This window comes from Theobroma cacao, chromosome 6 (genome assembly GCF_000208745.1).
Source record: "Theobroma cacao cultivar B97-61/B2 chromosome 6, Criollo_cocoa_genome_V2, whole genome shotgun sequence".
Classification (NCBI taxonomy): Eukaryota; Viridiplantae; Streptophyta; class Magnoliopsida; order Malvales; family Malvaceae; genus Theobroma; species Theobroma cacao.
In genome coordinates, this window is record NC_030855.1 from 1,925,531 (window position 1) to 1,943,781 (window position 18,251).

The 18,251-nt window shown below is 34.0% G+C and overlaps 4 protein-coding genes across 5 annotated transcripts; all 4 read right to left on the reverse strand.

The window, feature by feature from the left end:
• On the reverse strand, positions 418-3,893 carry LOC18595239 (polygalacturonase ADPG1). The gene is made up of 10 exons (XM_018122746.1): positions 3,753-3,893; positions 3,181-3,315; positions 2,960-3,097; positions 2,622-2,795; positions 2,504-2,527; positions 2,016-2,223; positions 1,746-1,827; positions 1,304-1,412; positions 1,069-1,185; positions 418-654 (listed from the first exon to the last, which is right to left on the reverse strand). The coding sequence occupies exons 1-10, from the start codon at positions 3,891-3,893 to the stop codon at positions 418-420; spliced, it is 1,365 nt and encodes a 454-aa protein (XP_017978235.1).
• Positions 4,817-10,340, reverse strand: LOC18595240 (DEAD-box ATP-dependent RNA helicase 56). Its single transcript, XM_007023101.2, has 12 exons — positions 10,184-10,340; positions 9,944-10,057; positions 9,398-9,498; positions 8,525-8,697; positions 8,173-8,404; positions 7,952-8,070; positions 7,536-7,592; positions 6,767-6,951; positions 5,888-6,032; positions 5,716-5,799; positions 5,533-5,596; positions 4,817-5,134 (listed from the first exon to the last, which is right to left on the reverse strand). Exons 2-12 carry the CDS (start codon positions 10,054-10,056, stop codon positions 5,124-5,126), a joined length of 1,284 nt encoding a protein of 427 aa, XP_007023163.1. The 5' UTR covers position 10,057; positions 10,184-10,340; the 3' UTR covers positions 4,817-5,123.
• On the reverse strand, positions 11,941-13,237 carry LOC18595241. The gene is made up of 3 exons (XM_007023104.2): positions 12,945-13,237; positions 12,532-12,639; positions 11,941-12,362 (listed from the first exon to the last, which is right to left on the reverse strand). The coding sequence occupies exons 1-3, from the start codon at positions 13,080-13,082 to the stop codon at positions 12,099-12,101; spliced, it is 510 nt and encodes a 169-aa protein (XP_007023166.2). The 5' UTR covers positions 13,083-13,237; the 3' UTR covers positions 11,941-12,098.
• On the reverse strand, positions 14,849-17,552 carry LOC18595242 (DNA-directed RNA polymerase III subunit RPC6). Of its 2 annotated transcripts, none has more exons than XM_007023107.2 (3): positions 17,372-17,552; positions 16,729-16,763; positions 14,849-15,687 (listed from the first exon to the last, which is right to left on the reverse strand). In XM_007023107.2, exon 3 carries the CDS (start codon positions 15,684-15,686, stop codon positions 14,973-14,975), a length of 714 nt encoding a protein of 237 aa, XP_007023169.2. In that variant the 5' UTR covers position 15,687; positions 16,729-16,763; positions 17,372-17,552; the 3' UTR covers positions 14,849-14,972. The 2 variants fall into 2 exon arrangements, with proteins under 2 accessions (XP_007023169.2, XP_017978027.1); XM_018122538.1 differs by lacking the exon at positions 17,372-17,552 and adding an exon at positions 17,022-17,233.

Here is an 18,251-nt window from a genome sequence, read left to right on the forward strand (position 1 = left end):
ATTTAAATTTCAAATCAAGCTTGGACTCATTAAGATCAATTCACATTTAAATTATGAAAATCTAACATTAAATTAATTTTCTTAATATTATTATAATTAATTATCACGATTCACACTAACTTGTAAAGTATTATTTATTTAAATTTATTAAATCTCATTATTACAAATAAAAAGAGTTATTTGAAATTGAAAATAATTTTAAAAATCGATATTCAAAGAAGGCAAAAGTTTCAAAAATCGAGCTCTACTCCTAAATGCTTGTTTTAGTTCATAAAAAGACTTAAATAAAAAATTTACGAAGAAATTACCTCGAATCAAATCAACATTTATGAAAAGTTAATACAAGTTTACATGAAAGGTAGAGGCATTATTTGAACGATGAAAATTAAAAAGGCCTGCTACAAACCATAGTGTCCCTTAAATTATGTTTGGGAGACAGGATTTTGGCTCTACAATTCCTCTACTCACTCCAATGGCATTGTTGCAGCTAGAAACCAAATGCCCTCCTCGAGTTGCTGAGGCCAACTGAATGTTCTCTAATGTAATGCCCGTGCAAGGAAAATTGTCGCTGCAATTCAGATTGATTGCCACTTGTGTTCTTGATGTCCCATATAGTTGAGAGTAGAGCACACCATTGATATGAACTCCAGTGTTCTGTGCAAAAAGCACTTGGCATTAATCTTTACAAGCTCAGCATTTTCTGTCTAGCTTGTATAGAAGCAGCAGCAGCAGCAGCAGCAGCAGCAGAAGCATCAGCAACAGCAACAGCAGGAACTCAGCAGGAGAGCTACTGGGATTGATCCCTAACGGGGTAGTGTGGTGAGTGATTTCTTGGTTTCTATACATTGTGGATCGATGGCTTAATCCTTAAGGGATTGATCTCTAGCGAGGAGTAAGTGATCTCTTGGTTTCTGTCCAATATGGATCGATCTCTATAACTCTCTTGCTGGTGCTTCTGTTGCTGGAAGATGCCGATGCTGCTGCTTCTATATAACTCTATTAGACATTGTAATTTTACGAGCTCATCTATGTAAATATTGAATTGGTCGAAAGGTCTGTCTGTCTTACCGTTTTCCTACATGAATTCGGAACATCACAGTAGAACTGATCAATGATAATTGGATTTTCCACTGCTGTGAAGTTCATGTTTGAGAAAGATACATTCTCAACTACACCTCTGCCTGTCTGCAGAACAAATACAAATTCAACTTAAGAAGCTCATGATTTCGAAAAGTCATCAGCAGCCATGGCCAAGCTGTTGAAGTAAGTATTCGGGTTTTCATTTTGCTACACATTTCCATACCTGCCATGTCTTGATTCGTACCCCATTAGTTGTCCGTCGGAAATTTACTCCCCTCACGTTAATATTCTTTACTTGAGCCTCCCGTCCATCCTTTCCTAGGCTTCCAATGCTGTTACATATCCAGGGACATTAACAGGAGATATTAGATTTGCTTTCATTTTGTAGAAATTAGGACAAGATGTGTCAAGGACACAGAAATTTATCACGTTTCTAAGTCTCAAACAAGAATATAAGAGTAGATTTCATGCATGCTATGCTGGGTTCACTATCTCAGAGGAAGTCGTGAATCTCAAATGGCTGTATATTATAGTGAGACTTAGTATTTAAGTGTTCACACCATAAGTTAATATGGACTGTGAGGAAGGATGTCAAAGTCTCAAAAGAAAGTCTTAAATTTCACATCAATTGTGTATTAGAGTGAGATTAGATATAGGTCTGTTACCTCACACCATGACCAGGACCACAATTAATGTTAGTGATGTTGATGTCAGAGGTCAAATCACCTATGGAGATACAATCATCTCCTGTTCCATCGACAATGGAAAACGTTAAGCAAGGAAACACAAAGGAATACGAGTCCATCAACACAGAGAAAAGCAGTTGCACAGCGTTTTACATTCAGTTTGGAAAGCCATATATGCCCATTTTTCCCTTGTAGAAACTTGGTTTTGCAATTTAGCTCAAAGCATTTACATGCAGCAGTCAAACTTACCATCACCAATTTGTGAATTGTGAATGGATACATTACGAGAAATCTGAATATGTATCCCGTCAGTGTTGGGGCTTGTTCCAGGAGCTTGTACAGTCAAGAATCCGAAGTCAACATCTTGGCATCCCAACACCAGCACATGCGTTTGAGGGCTGTTTTGAAACTTAATATTGCTCATGTGAATATTGTTGCATCTGGCAAATTTGAGTACCTGCAAAGAAGAATATAGTATACAGCTAACCTGCCATTTTTGCAAAACGAAGGCTGATAATGACAGATAGAGATGTAGTAACAAATCCTGGAATCGGAGTCATACTGTTCTTTTATACTAAGCTAACCACCCCAGGCAGCAATTTTTCTTGTCTAAATATCTTTGAGAACAATATTTAGTATCGATCAAAAGCTAGAGAAAAGTAACAGTATTTCCTGACTCAATGCTAGTCTCACAAAATGACTTATACTACCAAGTACCAAGAAACGTGCATGCTCACCGTTGGTGCTAGTCTGATGCATCCCTGCAGAGAAGTTCAGCAATCAGAAATGGAGATCGAAAAAAAGTAGAAAAAAAAAGTAATTAATCTTACAGGAAGTATAGATGTTGAAGTATACCTGATGACCAGGATGAAGTTTGCATGAGCGATCCCACCAGCCTTTGCCACTCCCGTCCATCGTGCCAGGGCCATCAATAGTTAGACCATTTACGTCCTGAAAGGCTAACCATGTTGACAGATCAGCTGCCTTCCATTGATCAGGACCATTGGGTGCTACAATGGTTCCTGATAACTGCAAGAAATTTGAATATGCAGAAGAACATTAACCCTGCAGAACTGTAGATCATATTATCTATTCTTATATCTCACATTCTAATTCATTCATGTTATTGCTAGGAAAACGTTTCAAGTACTACTGGAATCTGTTATAGTTTAATTTTGTTGATTGTCACCTACCTTGACATTGATTATGCTAGGCTTGCAGGGGCCTGTGAATGTTATGGGATTCACCAAAAATATTTTCCCCTTGGGGATAATCATGGTAGGAATGCCTGTTCCAGCACCACATGTATCCTTCCATGCCTTCATGAACGCCTGCATTCGAAAAATGTTAGAAAATCAGTAGTAATCAGTACCCAAATGATATTAACAGCAGCTTGTACATATCTGCAAATTACCAAGGAATCATCAGTGATGCCATTGCCAGCAGCTCCATAACTTTGAACGTTGAACACATTTTGCTGTGCATTTGCACTGATACAAATTGCGATTATTGAGACCAGGCAAGTAACATATGCAGTTGATGATGGATCCTGCGAAAAGTGAATGATATAAGAATGTCAGACATATCTCCAATCAGTAAGTTGGGGTTTAGATTAAAGCAGCCTTAATCCTACCATGGTACGTAAAGACATGGATGACAACAATTTTTGTGTGCAGGACACAGGAAGGGTAGAATGCTGATGAAGAGACAAAAGCTATTTAAGGTGATTGTTTGATGGTTTTGGAAGGAAACAACTCCTTAATTGGACATCATGCATGGTTAAGCCATATACACAAGCATTTATGGGTGGCAAAAACCTGATTACCATCATTTGCTATTGCATTTTAGCTAAAATATAAGTATATAATTGAGAGAAGCCACCTTCAGTAATACTGTCTTCATGGTGGAAACCAGAAAAGTTTTTTATGATCCCACTCAAGTTTCCATATATGTTTTAAAGTAATTAATAGCATTGCATAACAGTACTGACTGCCTGGTTGGGCCTTTTGCAAGAATGGGACAATAGCTGTATCTTTGCTTTTCAAGTTCAGTTATGGTATCTAGCCTTGCCACAGACAATGAGATGTTGCTTCTGGTATTGCAGTTTGTACCCCCAAAGATTATCATATTAGACAAAGTAGTCTAAATAGAGTATTGGCTTTGTGAGGGCGTGTGGATGAATGTGATGGCATAAGTAGAGCTGACATTGATTAATTCTCTTATTAGTTGGTGCTTGTTCATTAGAAGAAGGTGGAGACAAAGTTGTGAAGATGCATCATGTAATCTGTGATCTGACATTATCGATTCTTAAACTGAAACCTTTTAAGAATCTACCTCAAAAAATCAAAGAACATTTATTTTTAACAATTAATTAAGGTTTGAATTGATGGGAGAAATACAACTATAATTCCAAATTCAAGGTATACATCTGCTGGTTTTATTTTTCTTTTTAAAAAAATGTGGTACTAAATAGGTTTGATAACTTTGAACATAACTCGTTAAAATGATAAGATAACAATATGATATTAAACGAATTCACACTTAAAATTATCATGTTTCATACCTTAAATGCGTAACGTGTTTAAAACATAATAATTGTATTAAACGGTTTAAACCAACTTAACTACTTAATCCCCATACAACACATTTAATTTAGTTCCTATAACATAACTTGTTTAATCTATTTATGATACTCATTTAAACAAATTAAATATGTTTATATGAATTTTTTGTATTATATAAATTTTAATCTAACTTGTTTAATGAACGAATTAATCATAGTGTGCAACATGCCATAAAAGCATCCATTAATCCAACTTATTTAATAAACATGCTAATCGCATTTGTATAACATGTAATAATCGTATCCATTTCTTCAGAATTTTGGTAAACATAACACGATTACGCATACAAAAATTGTCAAGTCTGAAGTTAGAGGCGATCCTCATCGAATATATCTCACCCTCCCTATCTCAGAATCTAGATAGAAACTTAGGCTTTATAATATACAGATGATAAACAAAATCCAAAACCAACAATAGACTCATTGATGAAAACATCGAAAAAATTTTCCAGGTGACAGAAAAATTTCACTATTAGGAGGGATTTTAACTTCAATCCACCAACTGTAATACAGATTACAGTCCAACCATCATAATTAACGTGAGCAACAGTGTACTAGAAAACAAAAATGATGATAATAAGTTGAGCAGATGTTTCTTTTCACCTAGTAACATTAAGCTTAAACAGAAACACCCTAGAGTTTACAACAATTAATCAAGTTCCGGCACACCCCCTTTATCGCCAGAAACTCTAAATCAGCCAAATCGCTTCGATCTCTAACACCAAGAACGTCAATCATGAAGGCACTACACAAGAAGGAAAGATAGTGAGGTAGGGCCGGAAAAGGAAATACCAAGGGGAAAGTTGGAAGCAAATGAAACACATTTTATGATACTTGATCATATACATCCAACAAGTATAGAATAGCCAGTGGCAGAAATTAGAAACAGAAAATTCCAACAATCCACTTCATATCTTTATGGTTTTCCTCAAACCACTTATAACCATACGCAAACTTACATTGGGATGAAACTTGTACACTAGAAACCATAATTTTAAATGAGTTATGCCAAGAAAACTGTAATTACTATTCATTAGTCTAAAACAGTCAACATCCATTAATGTAATGCATGAAGAAAATCATTACCCACAATTGCCATCAATCATACTAAGTACAATATCACAAAGCACAAGGTGATCTTACTGTATGTAGAAGTATCAATTTGCTCAGGAAGCTCCTTTATATCCACCTCAAACCTTGCCTGAACCTGAAACCATCAAAGTAGCAATAGTTATATGACAAAAGAGACTAAAGAGTTAAATTAAATGAAGAAAGAGAAACAAAAGGAGATAAATATGGCATTAAAAACAGAAAGCCCTGTAAAACCTGATTCAGGACATCAGAGTCAGATGAAGATGAGACAAACGTAATTGCAAGACCCTTGGTGCCAAATCTACCAGCTCTACCCACCTGCATTAACAGAGAACTCACAGAAAAAGAATAGAAAGTCAAGGTCAACATGACTTTGGTTCGATTGCAATATAAAAACAGAACTTACCCTGTGCAAGTAGGTATCAGCAGAGTCTGGCATGTCATAGTTGATTACAATGTTCACACGCTCAATATCAATTCCCCTTCCAACTAAATCTGTTGCCACAAGAATTCTTTTGTGCCCCTCCTTGAAACTCTTATATCGTGTCAACCTTTAAAAAACATAAATCAAACAGAGTCAGCCACTGCCAACATAGTTTCTACAGCTAAAGAGAGAAAGGACACAAATTCACAAGCATAAAGATATGACCCCAGAAGCCCATTCCATAAAGAACTTTTTCCATGCTAAAAGAAAACCATTGAATGTTGATACCTAAGCTAACATATCCATGTTCATGAACCTGTCATCAACTTTATTGACATCAGCACTATTGTCATAAAGATTAACACCCTTTTCACCAAATGGTGATCAGGGCTAGGGAAACAATAGCTTTAGGAATTAAGAACTTCCAAAATGGCAGAAATGATGCAGCAGACACAACTATAGCTAACAGACTACATATAAACAGTTAAGTCATGATATAAGCATCCTTTTTATACAAAAACTTCATGGACATGTCATAGATTCACAATTTCAAACCAAATGCAAAAGAACACAACAAATAATGCCGTTTATTCTTACAAAGCACACATACCTGCAAGTAACATATAATACTTAAAAGAAGGCAATACATCAGAAAACCACATATAAAACCAAAAAAGGAACAAATTAGAAGAAACTTCCCTGAAGTATTAACTCTTCTTAATTCACTATTACACCAATGCAAACACAATGCAAAAAACCAAGCATTGATACCACAAAGAAAGTTGACATGCCAAAACTAAATGAATAGACATAGATAAAGTGATACTTCACCCAGCCCACCAAATATCAGGGAACTCATACCTTTCTTCCTGGGACATTCCAGAGTGGATGCAAATAGAGGGGAAATTGCACTCCACCAGTAACTTGTTGAGCTCAGCTGCTCTGCTCACACTTTTAACAAAAATGACTACTTGGTTGAAATCCAAGGCATCAAGGAGGTCATTCAACTTGCGATTTTTCTCTAACTCACCCAATTTAATATAATGCTGCATAGGTAAACAAAATTACGGATTGAGTGCATCTTTCCCCTTTCTATTAGTAAGGTTGTCAAAAGGCTTTCCGAGAGTAGTGAATCCAGTGAAAGCCAAAGACTAAGAAGAAAGTACAAAAAGCAAAGCATAAAACAGTGAGACTATATAGGAATTGCAAGGGTCAGGTAAGTGGGAAAGTTGGGGAAAACAACAATCCAATTCCCCTTGTTTGGATGCTAAGAAAACAATGGGAAAGGAAAGGAAGGAGTACATTACAAACTTGTTCATTTAAGGAGTGGAAAAAAAATGGCAACTTACTGTTCTACTACCATGTCCTTTATATGTCAAATGGAAATGTTAAATAAAGGGCAACATTCTCTTTCCAATCAAAATTTCTCAAAGAGGAACCTTCCTTCGCAAATCCTCCTAATTTGAAGGTTTAAAAAAATGAGGTTTTAAAGGGGTACATCCAAAGCCCTCCCTGTCCATAAAAAATTATCGAAACAAAAGAGAGAAGCTCATCTCCATCTCCTTTACCTTCTCTTCCTTCAAATTCAAACAAAGCCCATACAAAAGCAGTGGCTTAGCTGTATGCATACCTGTACCAGACCATGAAGAGTCAACTTGGCTTCATCATCAACATAAATTTCCATTGGCTGCAGCAAAAAAAAAAAAAAAAAAAAAAAAAAAAAAAGAAAAACCAACCAATTCGGATTATCTTTCTACCACAACCCAGCACCAGCAGCAAAAACAAAGCAACCACAAATATAAGACTTCAATCCTTTAAATGAGAGAGTAGAATTTAGAAATAATAAATTTCAAAACACCAACAGCTATCTAGCAGGAAGTTATTTAATGTACTGTAAAATTAATAGAAGCAATTCAAGTTCCAAAATTATAATATCCCTGCAATTGACAAGAGGTACATACCAGAACAACATATTACCGACATAAAGTAAGAGTATAAAAAATGATACAATGGGATCCGAAATTACAAAAGAAGCGGAGTACTTACATCTTGCATAAATTTTTTGCACACAGGTCGAATTTCCTTGCTAAGTGTAGCTGAAAACATCATAACTTGCTTATCATGTGGGGTCATCTTGAAGATCTCTTGCACATCTCTCCTCATGTCTGTACAATGAAAAAAAAAATGATGATGATGGACAATAAAATAAAAGAAGTGCCAGATAAAAAGTACATCTTCAGTAGATTTATGGAAATTTGAAAGCATACCAAGTGACTCAAGCATCTTGTCACATTCATCAAGTATAAAATGCCTCACGTTCTTCAAACTAAGATCTTTATCCCTAGCAAGAGCCAATATCCTTCCAGGTGTTCCAACAACAATATGGGGACATTCATTCTTTAGCAAATCCTTGTGAACCTTGATATTGACACCACCATAGAAGACAGAAACTTTAATATCTGGCAAATAAGTACTGAACCTCTCAAACTCGTGGCAAATCTGTCAAAACACAGAGAATATCTTAATAAAAAGTAACCCAAAGATGAAAATTGTTTGGCACTACAACACCTCAACTGGAATGCTAATTTCAATCAACAAATACAAGTCTCTAAAACATACCTGGTAAGCTAATTCTCTTGTATGGCATAGAACAAGAGCCGCAACTTGACCAGCAACTGGCTCGATTTGCTGAAGAGTTGATAGAACAAAAACAGCTGTTTTCCCCATCCCAGATTTTGCTTGGCAAATGACATCCATTCCCAGAATAGCTTGAGGGATGCACTCATGTTGAACTGGTGAAGAAGCAAATAAAATTGCAGTGGACGAACCCTCAGTAAATTATAATTGTTCTTCCAGATCCTTTAACGGAAAGGTTACCAAACTAGTTTTCTTGTCCAAATGATGTATATAGAAGTAGTGATTACCTGAATAATAAAATCTTGAACAAGTTAGAAGCCGAGAACACGCATGCCCAGAATGAATGAATCAGGCAAAGTAGATGAAACTTGATTGCAAAATAACTAGAGCAAGCTGTATATTTAGCCATAAACAAATCCAAATAAACTTAACATAAATTAATTATTAAAGATAATTTAAAAGCCCAATTAGTTAAAAAAGACTTCAAATGAACCATAGAAAACATGATAGAACAATGGCAAAAAAAGAGTAAAGCGACGATAAAATTGAAGATTCACATGCAAGAATAAATTAAACTCAGCCTAAGACAAAGTGATAAATCAAAATAGGCAAAGTGAACCGATATGAGGTTGCACAAATATTGCTTCAAGGAAAACTATTCCAAATTTAATACAAATGATATCCTGTAACAATCAATATTTCATCCAAAAGCAGTCTCTAGAAGAGTAAATGAAAATAATACATCAAACTCGCATACAACCCACCATTCTAAGTCACTGAAAGCAAGAAAAACAACATGACATAAATTCAAGGAATTCACAAATGTTAAAGCAAGACATGAGTTTAAAAGTTTGCCTTCGGATGGATGTTCAAATCCAGAATCCACAATAGAGCGAAGCAGCTCTGGTTTCAGCAGGAAGTCTCTGAATCCCGAACTGTGAATTCCAACATACCCCCTACACCACATAGACAACCAAGAAACAAATTAAAATTAGACCCAGCACAACAACAGCAAAACAACCAAACTGTTTACAGAGCAACACCAAAAGTTACATCTATATGGAAATGGCATCAAGAGTATTACAAAATAAATTTCAACTACAAGTCAAAAATGAAATCACTTAATCACCTTCACAATATAAAAAACAACATGCGCACTTAATCCACATTTTCTGTTGAAAAAAAATGACATATATATAAAGAAAGTGAAGCAAAATAACAACTATGAAGAGCTAAGCTTCGACCAAATCCAACGTACTTAATTAGATAAGGTATACAATCAACCATATTACCTAAAATGAGATTTACAAAATACATACACGCAGCCTTTTACAGTTAAAAAGCATGTTACACTCAAAATATTATTCAAAAAACTATACATATAAGGTGGAAAAGACTAACTTCTTGGCAGAATCAGCGGCCTTAGCGGAGACCGAGTCAGGGGCTTTTTCATCTTCTTCTTCGTAGTCCAGAAGCTCTTCCTCGTAAGCGTCGTTGTCCTTTATTTCACCCATCCTTTTCAACCAAAATAAAATAAAATAAAAATCAAACTTTATTTGCAAATTCAGAATTAGGGTTTATGAAATTTTGCAGCATTTGAAACACTAAAAAATAAGAAAAAAAATGTTGAAGAACTCTTACCTTTCAGCTTCGAACAAAAATGGGTTTTGTTCTTCCTCTTTAGGTTTGGAGATGTAGAAAAAAAAAAGGAAAAAAATTTGAAAAAAATTAAAGAGGGACAGGGAGAGAGGGAGATGCTGAAATAAAACCCTGGATCTAGGGTTTGAAAAGAAAGAGGGGGTGATATTAGAAAATGAAGAAAATAAATTGTGAATGACGGAATTGGCCTCACTATGTTCAAGTACTTGACTATAGAGGAGGGGTACTTGGGGGAATTAAGAAAGATATTATATATATTTTTTGGTATAATATCTAAAAAACTTTTTAATTATTTAAAAATAAATAAATAAATCATTATATTTTTATCTGAATTTGATCATGTTCAATCATTCATATCCAATGCCATTTCTCTTTTGATTTATTTTCATTTCCGAGGCAGAATCTCAACCAACAATTCCTGAAACACAGGAATTAACTCCCAAACTGAAAAAGATAATGTTTCTTTCAAAGTTCCAAAAGAAGTAATGCCAAGGTGGACTCATTCTCATCATAAAACTAATATCAATCAGAAAATTACAACTACATTATTATTCAAATGTTGATTCCCTCATCAGCAATCTGATAAACAAAATCACAATGAGTTGTGACATCCCATACGCTTCTACTCATACTCTGGTTATGTCATTATATTTTAATTATATTTAATTAAGTTTTTATATTTTTTATTTTGAGTTAAATAAATTTTTATATTTTTCTTTTAAGTTAAATAAATTTAAAAATTAACTTAGTCAAAATATCATTTATTATTTTATATCTTATCGCGTTAACGTAATATGCTAACATATTATAATTATTGATAATATGACATATTTGATATATCATAATTAATAATGACATAACACGTTAATATGACATGATAATATAATCATGTGATATTTTTCGCCTTTCTACAGTAACGTCATGTTAATGCCATGTAAATATAAATAACCATAAACATTTTGATTAATAATAATGATTTATTTGATTCAAAATAAAAATTTAAAAACTTAATTAAATGTGATCAAAAAAATAAAAACTTAATTAAATTTTCTTTAATTGAATGATCATTAGTCTCTCTTCAAATGGTTACTCTCAAACAATTAACTTGTTCAACATTTATGTTTATAAGCTTAAAATTCATCCCTTACCTATTTGAAATGTGTGATGCATTTTGACATAAGAGCTATTGCAAGTTATTAATACGAAATCCGTGACATCATTATACTAATTTTTTCATCCATATAAAAAAAAAAAAGACTCATCTTAATGTAAACCTGTCAATATCTCTCACATTAATTTTTCATCCATAAAAAAAAAAAAGACTTATGTTAATGCGAACCTGTCAAAATCTCTCAGAGGAGATTTTGTATAAGTAAAAAATTAAATGGATTTGTAAATCATTATTAAGAATTCATATTTTCAATTTAAAAAATATATTTTATTAAATGAAAGAAATTTTTATTTATATATTTAAAATTCATTTATTTTTTATTGACACAAATCCGTTTTCTATATTCATCTATACCCAATTTCCAGGATGTATGAAACACAGGTGTGTTCCTGACTGCCTGGTGCAATTGTCATTGTCAATTTCATTAGCTTTTCAGTCTTTTTAAGAAGACCTCCAATTTTGCCCAACAGACAGGCTGTGAGCACCTGAAAGCAATAAATATTCAGTTAGCTCTGTCCATACATGACTTGTATAGAATCTAGCCTCTTTCTTTTAGGATAAATCCTCCTTTACCAAAAAAAACACATTCATTAACAAGGATTATTATTTCTCCAATATATGTTTCAAATCTCTGACAGACCTGAATAAGTTTACAAGAAATCACAGCAGCAAAACACCCCAAAGTGACTCTTTAACATCAGCAAGAACCCCACATGTTTACATTGTTCATGAAGATGCAGAAGCCCCCCCATTACACAGATTGAAGCCATACCAAACCCCATAAGGAATAAAAGTGTTGTAATAAAATGTGACAGACTTGGTATAGTAGCCATAGACAGTCACACTCTCTGGTTTCCATCCATCATTTCCACTCCTATAGAGGTACAGAGAGCAAACTTGGTATGTGCAGGGGCCCTTTATTTGAAATGTATCAGTAGAACACCTCTCAAATGTCCTTGAATATGGATCATCCAGCCTCGGTGCATAAACCTGATCATCCAAAACAAGATTTCATTTGACAAAACGCCCTTCTACTAATTTCATGATTCTCCTACAAAAGGGTGTAAGTAATCGCCATGCCAATGTTCAAATCTGAATCATCAAGGACAATTTATGTATATGTGTGCCTTAAGTATGTTAAAGATCATGGACACCATACCTGATTGCCATAAGCATCACCAAACGCAAGACTGATCTGATCTCGTGTATAGGAGGTCGACGAACAGCTTGTCCTTATTGACACTGTGTAAGAGCAGCTCCCCACATCCTATGAATAAAGCAATGTAAAATAGTTAAAAATAAAACCATCCCAAACAGTACACCATGAAAAACTGACACTGTTTGTCTTTTCCCTCACACAGTCTTTGCTTCGGGAAGATTTCCTGGAAATTTCATAAACAGGCAAATTTGTAACATTGAAGATTCCTGGCAAGATTTTGCTCATAAGAAACTCTCACTAAGGAACAATCTTCTGCTCAAAGATGTTCGCAGGCATGGGGTGGATGTCAATTGTCAAAACATATGTGTGGAATCAGTCTGAAAAGCAGTAGAAAAAGTGGGAATCAATCATACCTGGGAAGCATTGATCTTGAGGGATTTGACAGGCTGAGGCTGAGGCTGAAGCTGAGGCAGTGGAAGGATCCTCGTAGCATCTGCTACGGTGAAGAAGATGAAAGTCAAGGGGAGCAAAAGGGTCACTGCTCTGATCATCTTCACTAAGACACCTGGAAGAGGAAAATCTGATATCGATGAGGCTAACGACTCCGATTGGATTATATAGTACTAGTCACTTGGGAGAGCTTTTCCAGTAAGGAAGGGTAGAAGAATAATGACCACAAGATGCTATGATTCAAAACTTTTAATTGACCTTCATTGAAAAATCCACCGATTGTCTCTTTTTTGCCCTCCGTCATCTCCCATTGGCTTTGGCTAACCTAACTCGCCGAGTTGGATAGGACAAGACTATTTATTAAGAAAGTTCCAAAAAAGACAATAACAGAGAGATCCCATCTCATTCAGTTGCATATGTTTCATTTACTAAAATATATTAATTACTGCCCGATTTCATGTTTGTCTTATTGATCAATATATTTCCAAGACATTTTTTTCATGTTTCACTTGATTAATCAAGCAATTAACGAATTTGGATATTTAAAGAGTAATGTCTAAAATATTATGATACAAATATAAATAACATTTTCAAATTTTATCCGAATAATTATAAAATTCGAGTTCCTTACCAATTAATGAAATTTGGAATAAGAAATTTTAAAAATATTAAATACCCTAACCATTGACATCCTTAATTGTCTTCAATTCAAGCTGACTCGGAATAGATTCAGTGCATAGAAACCCAAGAGTTAAAAAGGCAACCAATTTGATAATTAAGTTTACCAAGTTTATAATAAAATCATTAGAAAACAGTTCTATATCTTCAATGGATGATAGAAACTTGTTGCAGTATAAAGAAGCATAATCTTTGCCTAGAGTTTGTGCACCACAAAGATTCTTTAGCACAAGACTGACCATATACAATATGAATTGCAGCTCAACTCTTTGAGGATAAACTGAACAACAAAATGTCTCTCACTCATTTTCTTCTTTTTTTTTTCCCAATAATGAAGCAAGAAATTAAAGAGTATCTGAAGGCATCAATTACAAATAAAAGGCATTTATGAAGAAGAGAAAAAGACTACATTCAAGAAAAGAAAGGACTAGGTGTATTCGAAACTCAATGCAGAAATCAGATTCTAAAAGCACTGCAAAAGTTACAAGGTCACTAGTAACACTGGTTTTGTTCCAACTTGTAAAACCAAAGGCTGAGAGGCAGGGCTTAACATTGTCCTCCTCCGTTCTCACCTGCTTATCATCCACCCAACATCACCAGATTCCACATCGGAAACTCCCAATTTTGATAATCTGAATTCGAAAAAGTACAATCAAACCTAAACATGATACAACTTGACAACAGTTCTTGACCAGTTTGTAACTCTTTACCATGGGTGGGGGAAACAGGAATGCAAGCAACTTCTTCTGAGCCAAAGGCTAACTGAAGAAAGTGGAAGTGACAACAAAAGTATTACCAGAAATATTATTTCAATAGTTAGCATGTCCTTTTATGATTCAATCTATCCACCAGAAGTCATGAATCAAATATATAGAACCAATGAAACTTTTGACTTTTGACCTACAACTGAACCAGGCTAGACAACTCCTAAGCAGTATTCTTATCCATCAGAAGACTATCAATCATGTATTCTTAATGTTACTTATTTAGGGTTCAAAACATAAAGAGATGGTAACTAGTGGCTCATGTTAAAAGCCAACTTACTCTTTCTATGGAGCATGATGTTCTATTTCCTTATCAAAGATCAGTTCAAAATCGATGAAAATCTACCATTATACTATCCCAAAGAAAGAAAGAAAGAAAATTTTATCTACCATATCACATCCAAGTGAACAGACAAGCAATAACAAATAGCTCCAGTGAAAAATAGATTCAACTCAGACTATAAATAACATTCATGGATGACAAAATTTTGGCTTTCACTCAAATCCAGCAAAATCAAATCAGAAATTTTGCAAAAGGACACAGTCAAACTAAAAATCCAACCATTTCTTGTAGTAAACACAGGCTTTGGGAGAGATTATGCCATCAGGTGTACAATGACTTATCTGTGGACAAACTCCACAAGGAATGGAAGCCATAGTTCCTACCTTCGGTTCCCCTCCATACCCTCTCTTACCAATGCACTTATAACAAACTTTCCCAACCGGAATTGAAGCAAACTCCCCTGTTCCACTACTTTTCACTTCCATAACCTCATTATCCAAAACCAAAGCCTTCACAATCTCTTCAATCTGCTGTTTTGACAACTCAATTTGCGAAACGTTACTCCTCTTAATAGCATCCGTGACCCCTTCCAAGGTAGCAACCTTCAAACCATAGATCTTCCTCCAACATTGCTCTTTCAAAACATTTATATACTCCGTATCAAGGCTTCCTTCTACATACCATGCCCCACCAGTTATTTCATTTGACGGCTCAAACTCTGCAGAGATAAAATGCTTCCTACCACGGTTTTGGATGTTTTTGACTTCTTTTATGAGATTCTTGGCTAGAAGTGACTTAAGACATTTGGTAACTAGGTTGTCAGGGAGGTTAATTTCGCGTTTCATGTCTCGTTGGGAGATTCCCATGTCTTGTTTACCTTGCATTACATCATGAACAATTCGTTCGTGTTCTGTAAGAGAATCAGAAGTGGCACCCGGGCGTTTCCTCTTAAGTGCATTAGGCCCTTGTAATCGACTCATTCTGATATAACAGAAATAAAAGAAAACAAAAAAATTAATAAAACTAGTGTGTAACAAGCACTATGCTCAACTGTTTATTCTGGATTTGCTCAAGTATCAAAAGCTAATGGAAAAGAAATTTAATTAATTTGTTTAAATTTGCAAAGTAAAAATGTTGATCTAGTATATCTATATATGCGAATATAATAGTTTAAGCCAATGCATAAAGTTAATTTACATTAACCATAAGGGAAATGTTTGAAGAACAAAAGGTGAATATAAGTAAAGAAGCAGTACATGAATTTGGATTTTTCTTTTTATTTAGAGAAGGTGGATTCAAACTCTGCTTTTGGAGCAGAGACATCATGACCCACCACTAAGCCAATTGCTTGGATGCAACATGAATCTAGATTATACTACTATAAGAGTTTCCAAAAATCAGAAACTCGTGATTATCATGGAAAATCAAACAAATCTATAAGAAGAACATATTTGATATACTTCAAAAAGGGACATCAAAATAGCAAGCATTTTTACAGAGTTCATGTTGAGAAGGTTTGCATCACTTTAACTAGTAGAGCTATAGGAGGCTTAATCAGTCTGTAAAAAGTGTCAAAAGAAGTGCTCATAGCTAACAACCTTTGCATATTTATCCCTACCATAGAAAACCAAATGTCTGAAACACAATGATTTCTTAAATGTCAAAAACCACAGAAAACAAAATGAAGAGAGCAAGAAACACACTGATTTGGTAAATATTAAGAAGTACAAACTATAAAGAAAAGAAAAAGGTGAATAAAACAATACATTCACAGCCACAACAACATTTACCTGCAGGCTGCAGTTTCCTATATCATAAAGCTCTAAACGAAACAAAGAAAGTTGTTAAGAGTTTTTACTTTTAGTATGTCTAGAATAAGAAACAAATAAGATTAAAGTTCTTGTTTCCGGCACGTACAAGCATTTTCCATCAAAGAGCATTTCTTTTCCCATTTTATGCAGCATAAAGGTCTAAACAAATCAAATTGTTTAATTTAACAACGAAGACACTCTGAAAATTTACCTGTAGCTCAATTGACCAGGCAAACTGAACAATATCTGTCAAAAAAACAAAGAACCAAGAAATAACATGAAAAAGTATATTCAAAATCAAAATAGGATTAAAACATTATTTTACAAATAAAAAATATTGAAATTAAGCATAAAATCAAGCTGAAAAGTGAAAAAGATAAACTACATGCTGAAAGATCCAAAAAATAGAGCACTTTGATGCAATTCAACATTATAAACTACATTACCCAAATCAAACTTGCAAATATATCATCAAAAGGCACCCTAAAGTAATGATCAAACCACCTTTTCACACAACAAAACCAATCGGCAATGATGAAATCGGGGCGTGGGGCGGCTGAAAAATCGTGCTCCCCCCCCTCCTCCCCCTCGTCTCGCTCTCTTCCTCTCCTCCCTCCCTATGCCGCCACCCCTTCCTCCCTCATCCCTCGTCTCTGATCTTTCTTCCTCTGCCCTCTCCAAAAACACTTCCCGGCTTGTTTTTCTCGTCTTTAGCCCCCACTAGTCTATAATTAATCAATTTCTTTCCCTGAAATTTTCTCTTCTCCCTAAACAACCCAAACCGTAATTTCTACGGAAATTTCATATTTAAAGCGAGAAATTGATAGGAAAAAAACAGTGGGATGAGAACTCACCTGGGAAAATCAATAGCAAGACAGTGACAAAGTGCAGCGCTGAGACGCAACTTTCATTTTTTTTCGTAATTTTAGTCTCAATTTATTTTTTGTTTTGTTTTCCGTTATACCCTCCGAGTTAATATCTTCTAAATTAACGAAGAAAAGACCTATTTTATTGTAAATGATATGATTTTGTGAACAAAAATCTTAACAAATGACACTCAATTAACAAAATTAAAATACTAATATGAAAAAAATAAAGGATATTATTAGTTAACTTGAATTTTATATGAAGGTCAACGAGTAAAGTATTTCTTTTTTTTAAAATATTTTAATCTTAATCTTATTATTTGATAGAGTGCTCAAATTCTATAAATATTTGATTAATTCTTTAAATTGTTAGTCAAATTCGCATATGAATATCCTAAATGCTATTCATTAAATACTTGTATTCGTTAAATATTCAATTAAAATAAATTTAAAATAATTTTACATGTATATTATAATGAAAATTAACTTAATAAATTTGATTTAATTTATAAAAAATAAATTAAAATTTAAAATCATATTTAGAACAATTAATTAATTTTAATAAATGTTACATTAATTATAAAAAATTTATAAACAATATATATAAATAAAATTTAATATCAAAATAATTATTTATAATCAAATTTAGAGAGTGGATATCTTAAAATCACTCTCGGAATGCATGTCAAGTAATAGTTTTATTATTTGAACTTACTTATACGTCACCATAATCTTACTAAATTGGGTCGAGCAATGAAAGATAACCGATTATAAGATACCCATTGACATTCTTAATTTTGAGATAAATTTTTTTTGACTTAATAGCTTTTTTCTTTAATGAAATAATAATATTAAAATAACCCTTTAT

Excerpts from the sequence above, each read along its gene's own strand:
- LOC18595240 (XM_007023101.2), bottom strand. The coding sequence starts at position 10,056 with ATGGGTGAAATAAAGGACAACGACGCTTACGAGGAAGAGCTTCTGGAC. Across the intron at positions 7,593-7,951 it reads GCAAAAAATTTATGCAAGAT|CCAATGGAAATTTATGTTGA; the intron begins GTAAGTACTCCG and ends TTTTTGCTGCAG. Across the intron at positions 5,597-5,715 it reads ACTCTGATGTCCTGAATCAG|GTTCAGGCAAGGTTTGAGGT; the intron begins GTTTTACAGGGC and ends TGATGGTTTCAG.
- LOC18595242 (XM_007023107.2), bottom strand. The coding sequence starts at position 15,686 with ATGAGTCGATTACAAGGGCCTAATGCACTTAAGAGGAAACGCCCGGGT.
- LOC18595239 (XM_018122746.1), bottom strand. The coding sequence starts at position 3,893 with ATGATAATCTTTGGGGGTACAAACTGCAATACCAGAAGCAACATCTCA. Across the intron at positions 2,796-2,959 it reads CTAGCATAATCAATGTCAAG|TTATCAGGAACCATTGTAGC; the intron begins GTAGGTGACAAT and ends AATTTCTTGCAG. Across the intron at positions 1,413-1,745 it reads GGTCCTGGTCATGGTGTGAG|CATTGGAAGCCTAGGAAAGG; the intron begins GTAACAGACCTA and ends GATATGTAACAG.
- LOC18595241 (XM_007023104.2), bottom strand. The coding sequence starts at position 13,082 with ATGATCAGAGCAGTGACCCTTTTGCTCCCCTTGACTTTCATCTTCTTC. Across the intron at positions 12,640-12,944 it reads TCAAGATCAATGCTTCCCAG|GATGTGGGGAGCTGCTCTTA; the intron begins GTATGATTGATT and ends CTTTATTCATAG. Across the intron at positions 12,363-12,531 it reads GTGATGCTTATGGCAATCAG|GTTTATGCACCGAGGCTGGA; the intron begins GTATGGTGTCCA and ends TTGGATGATCAG.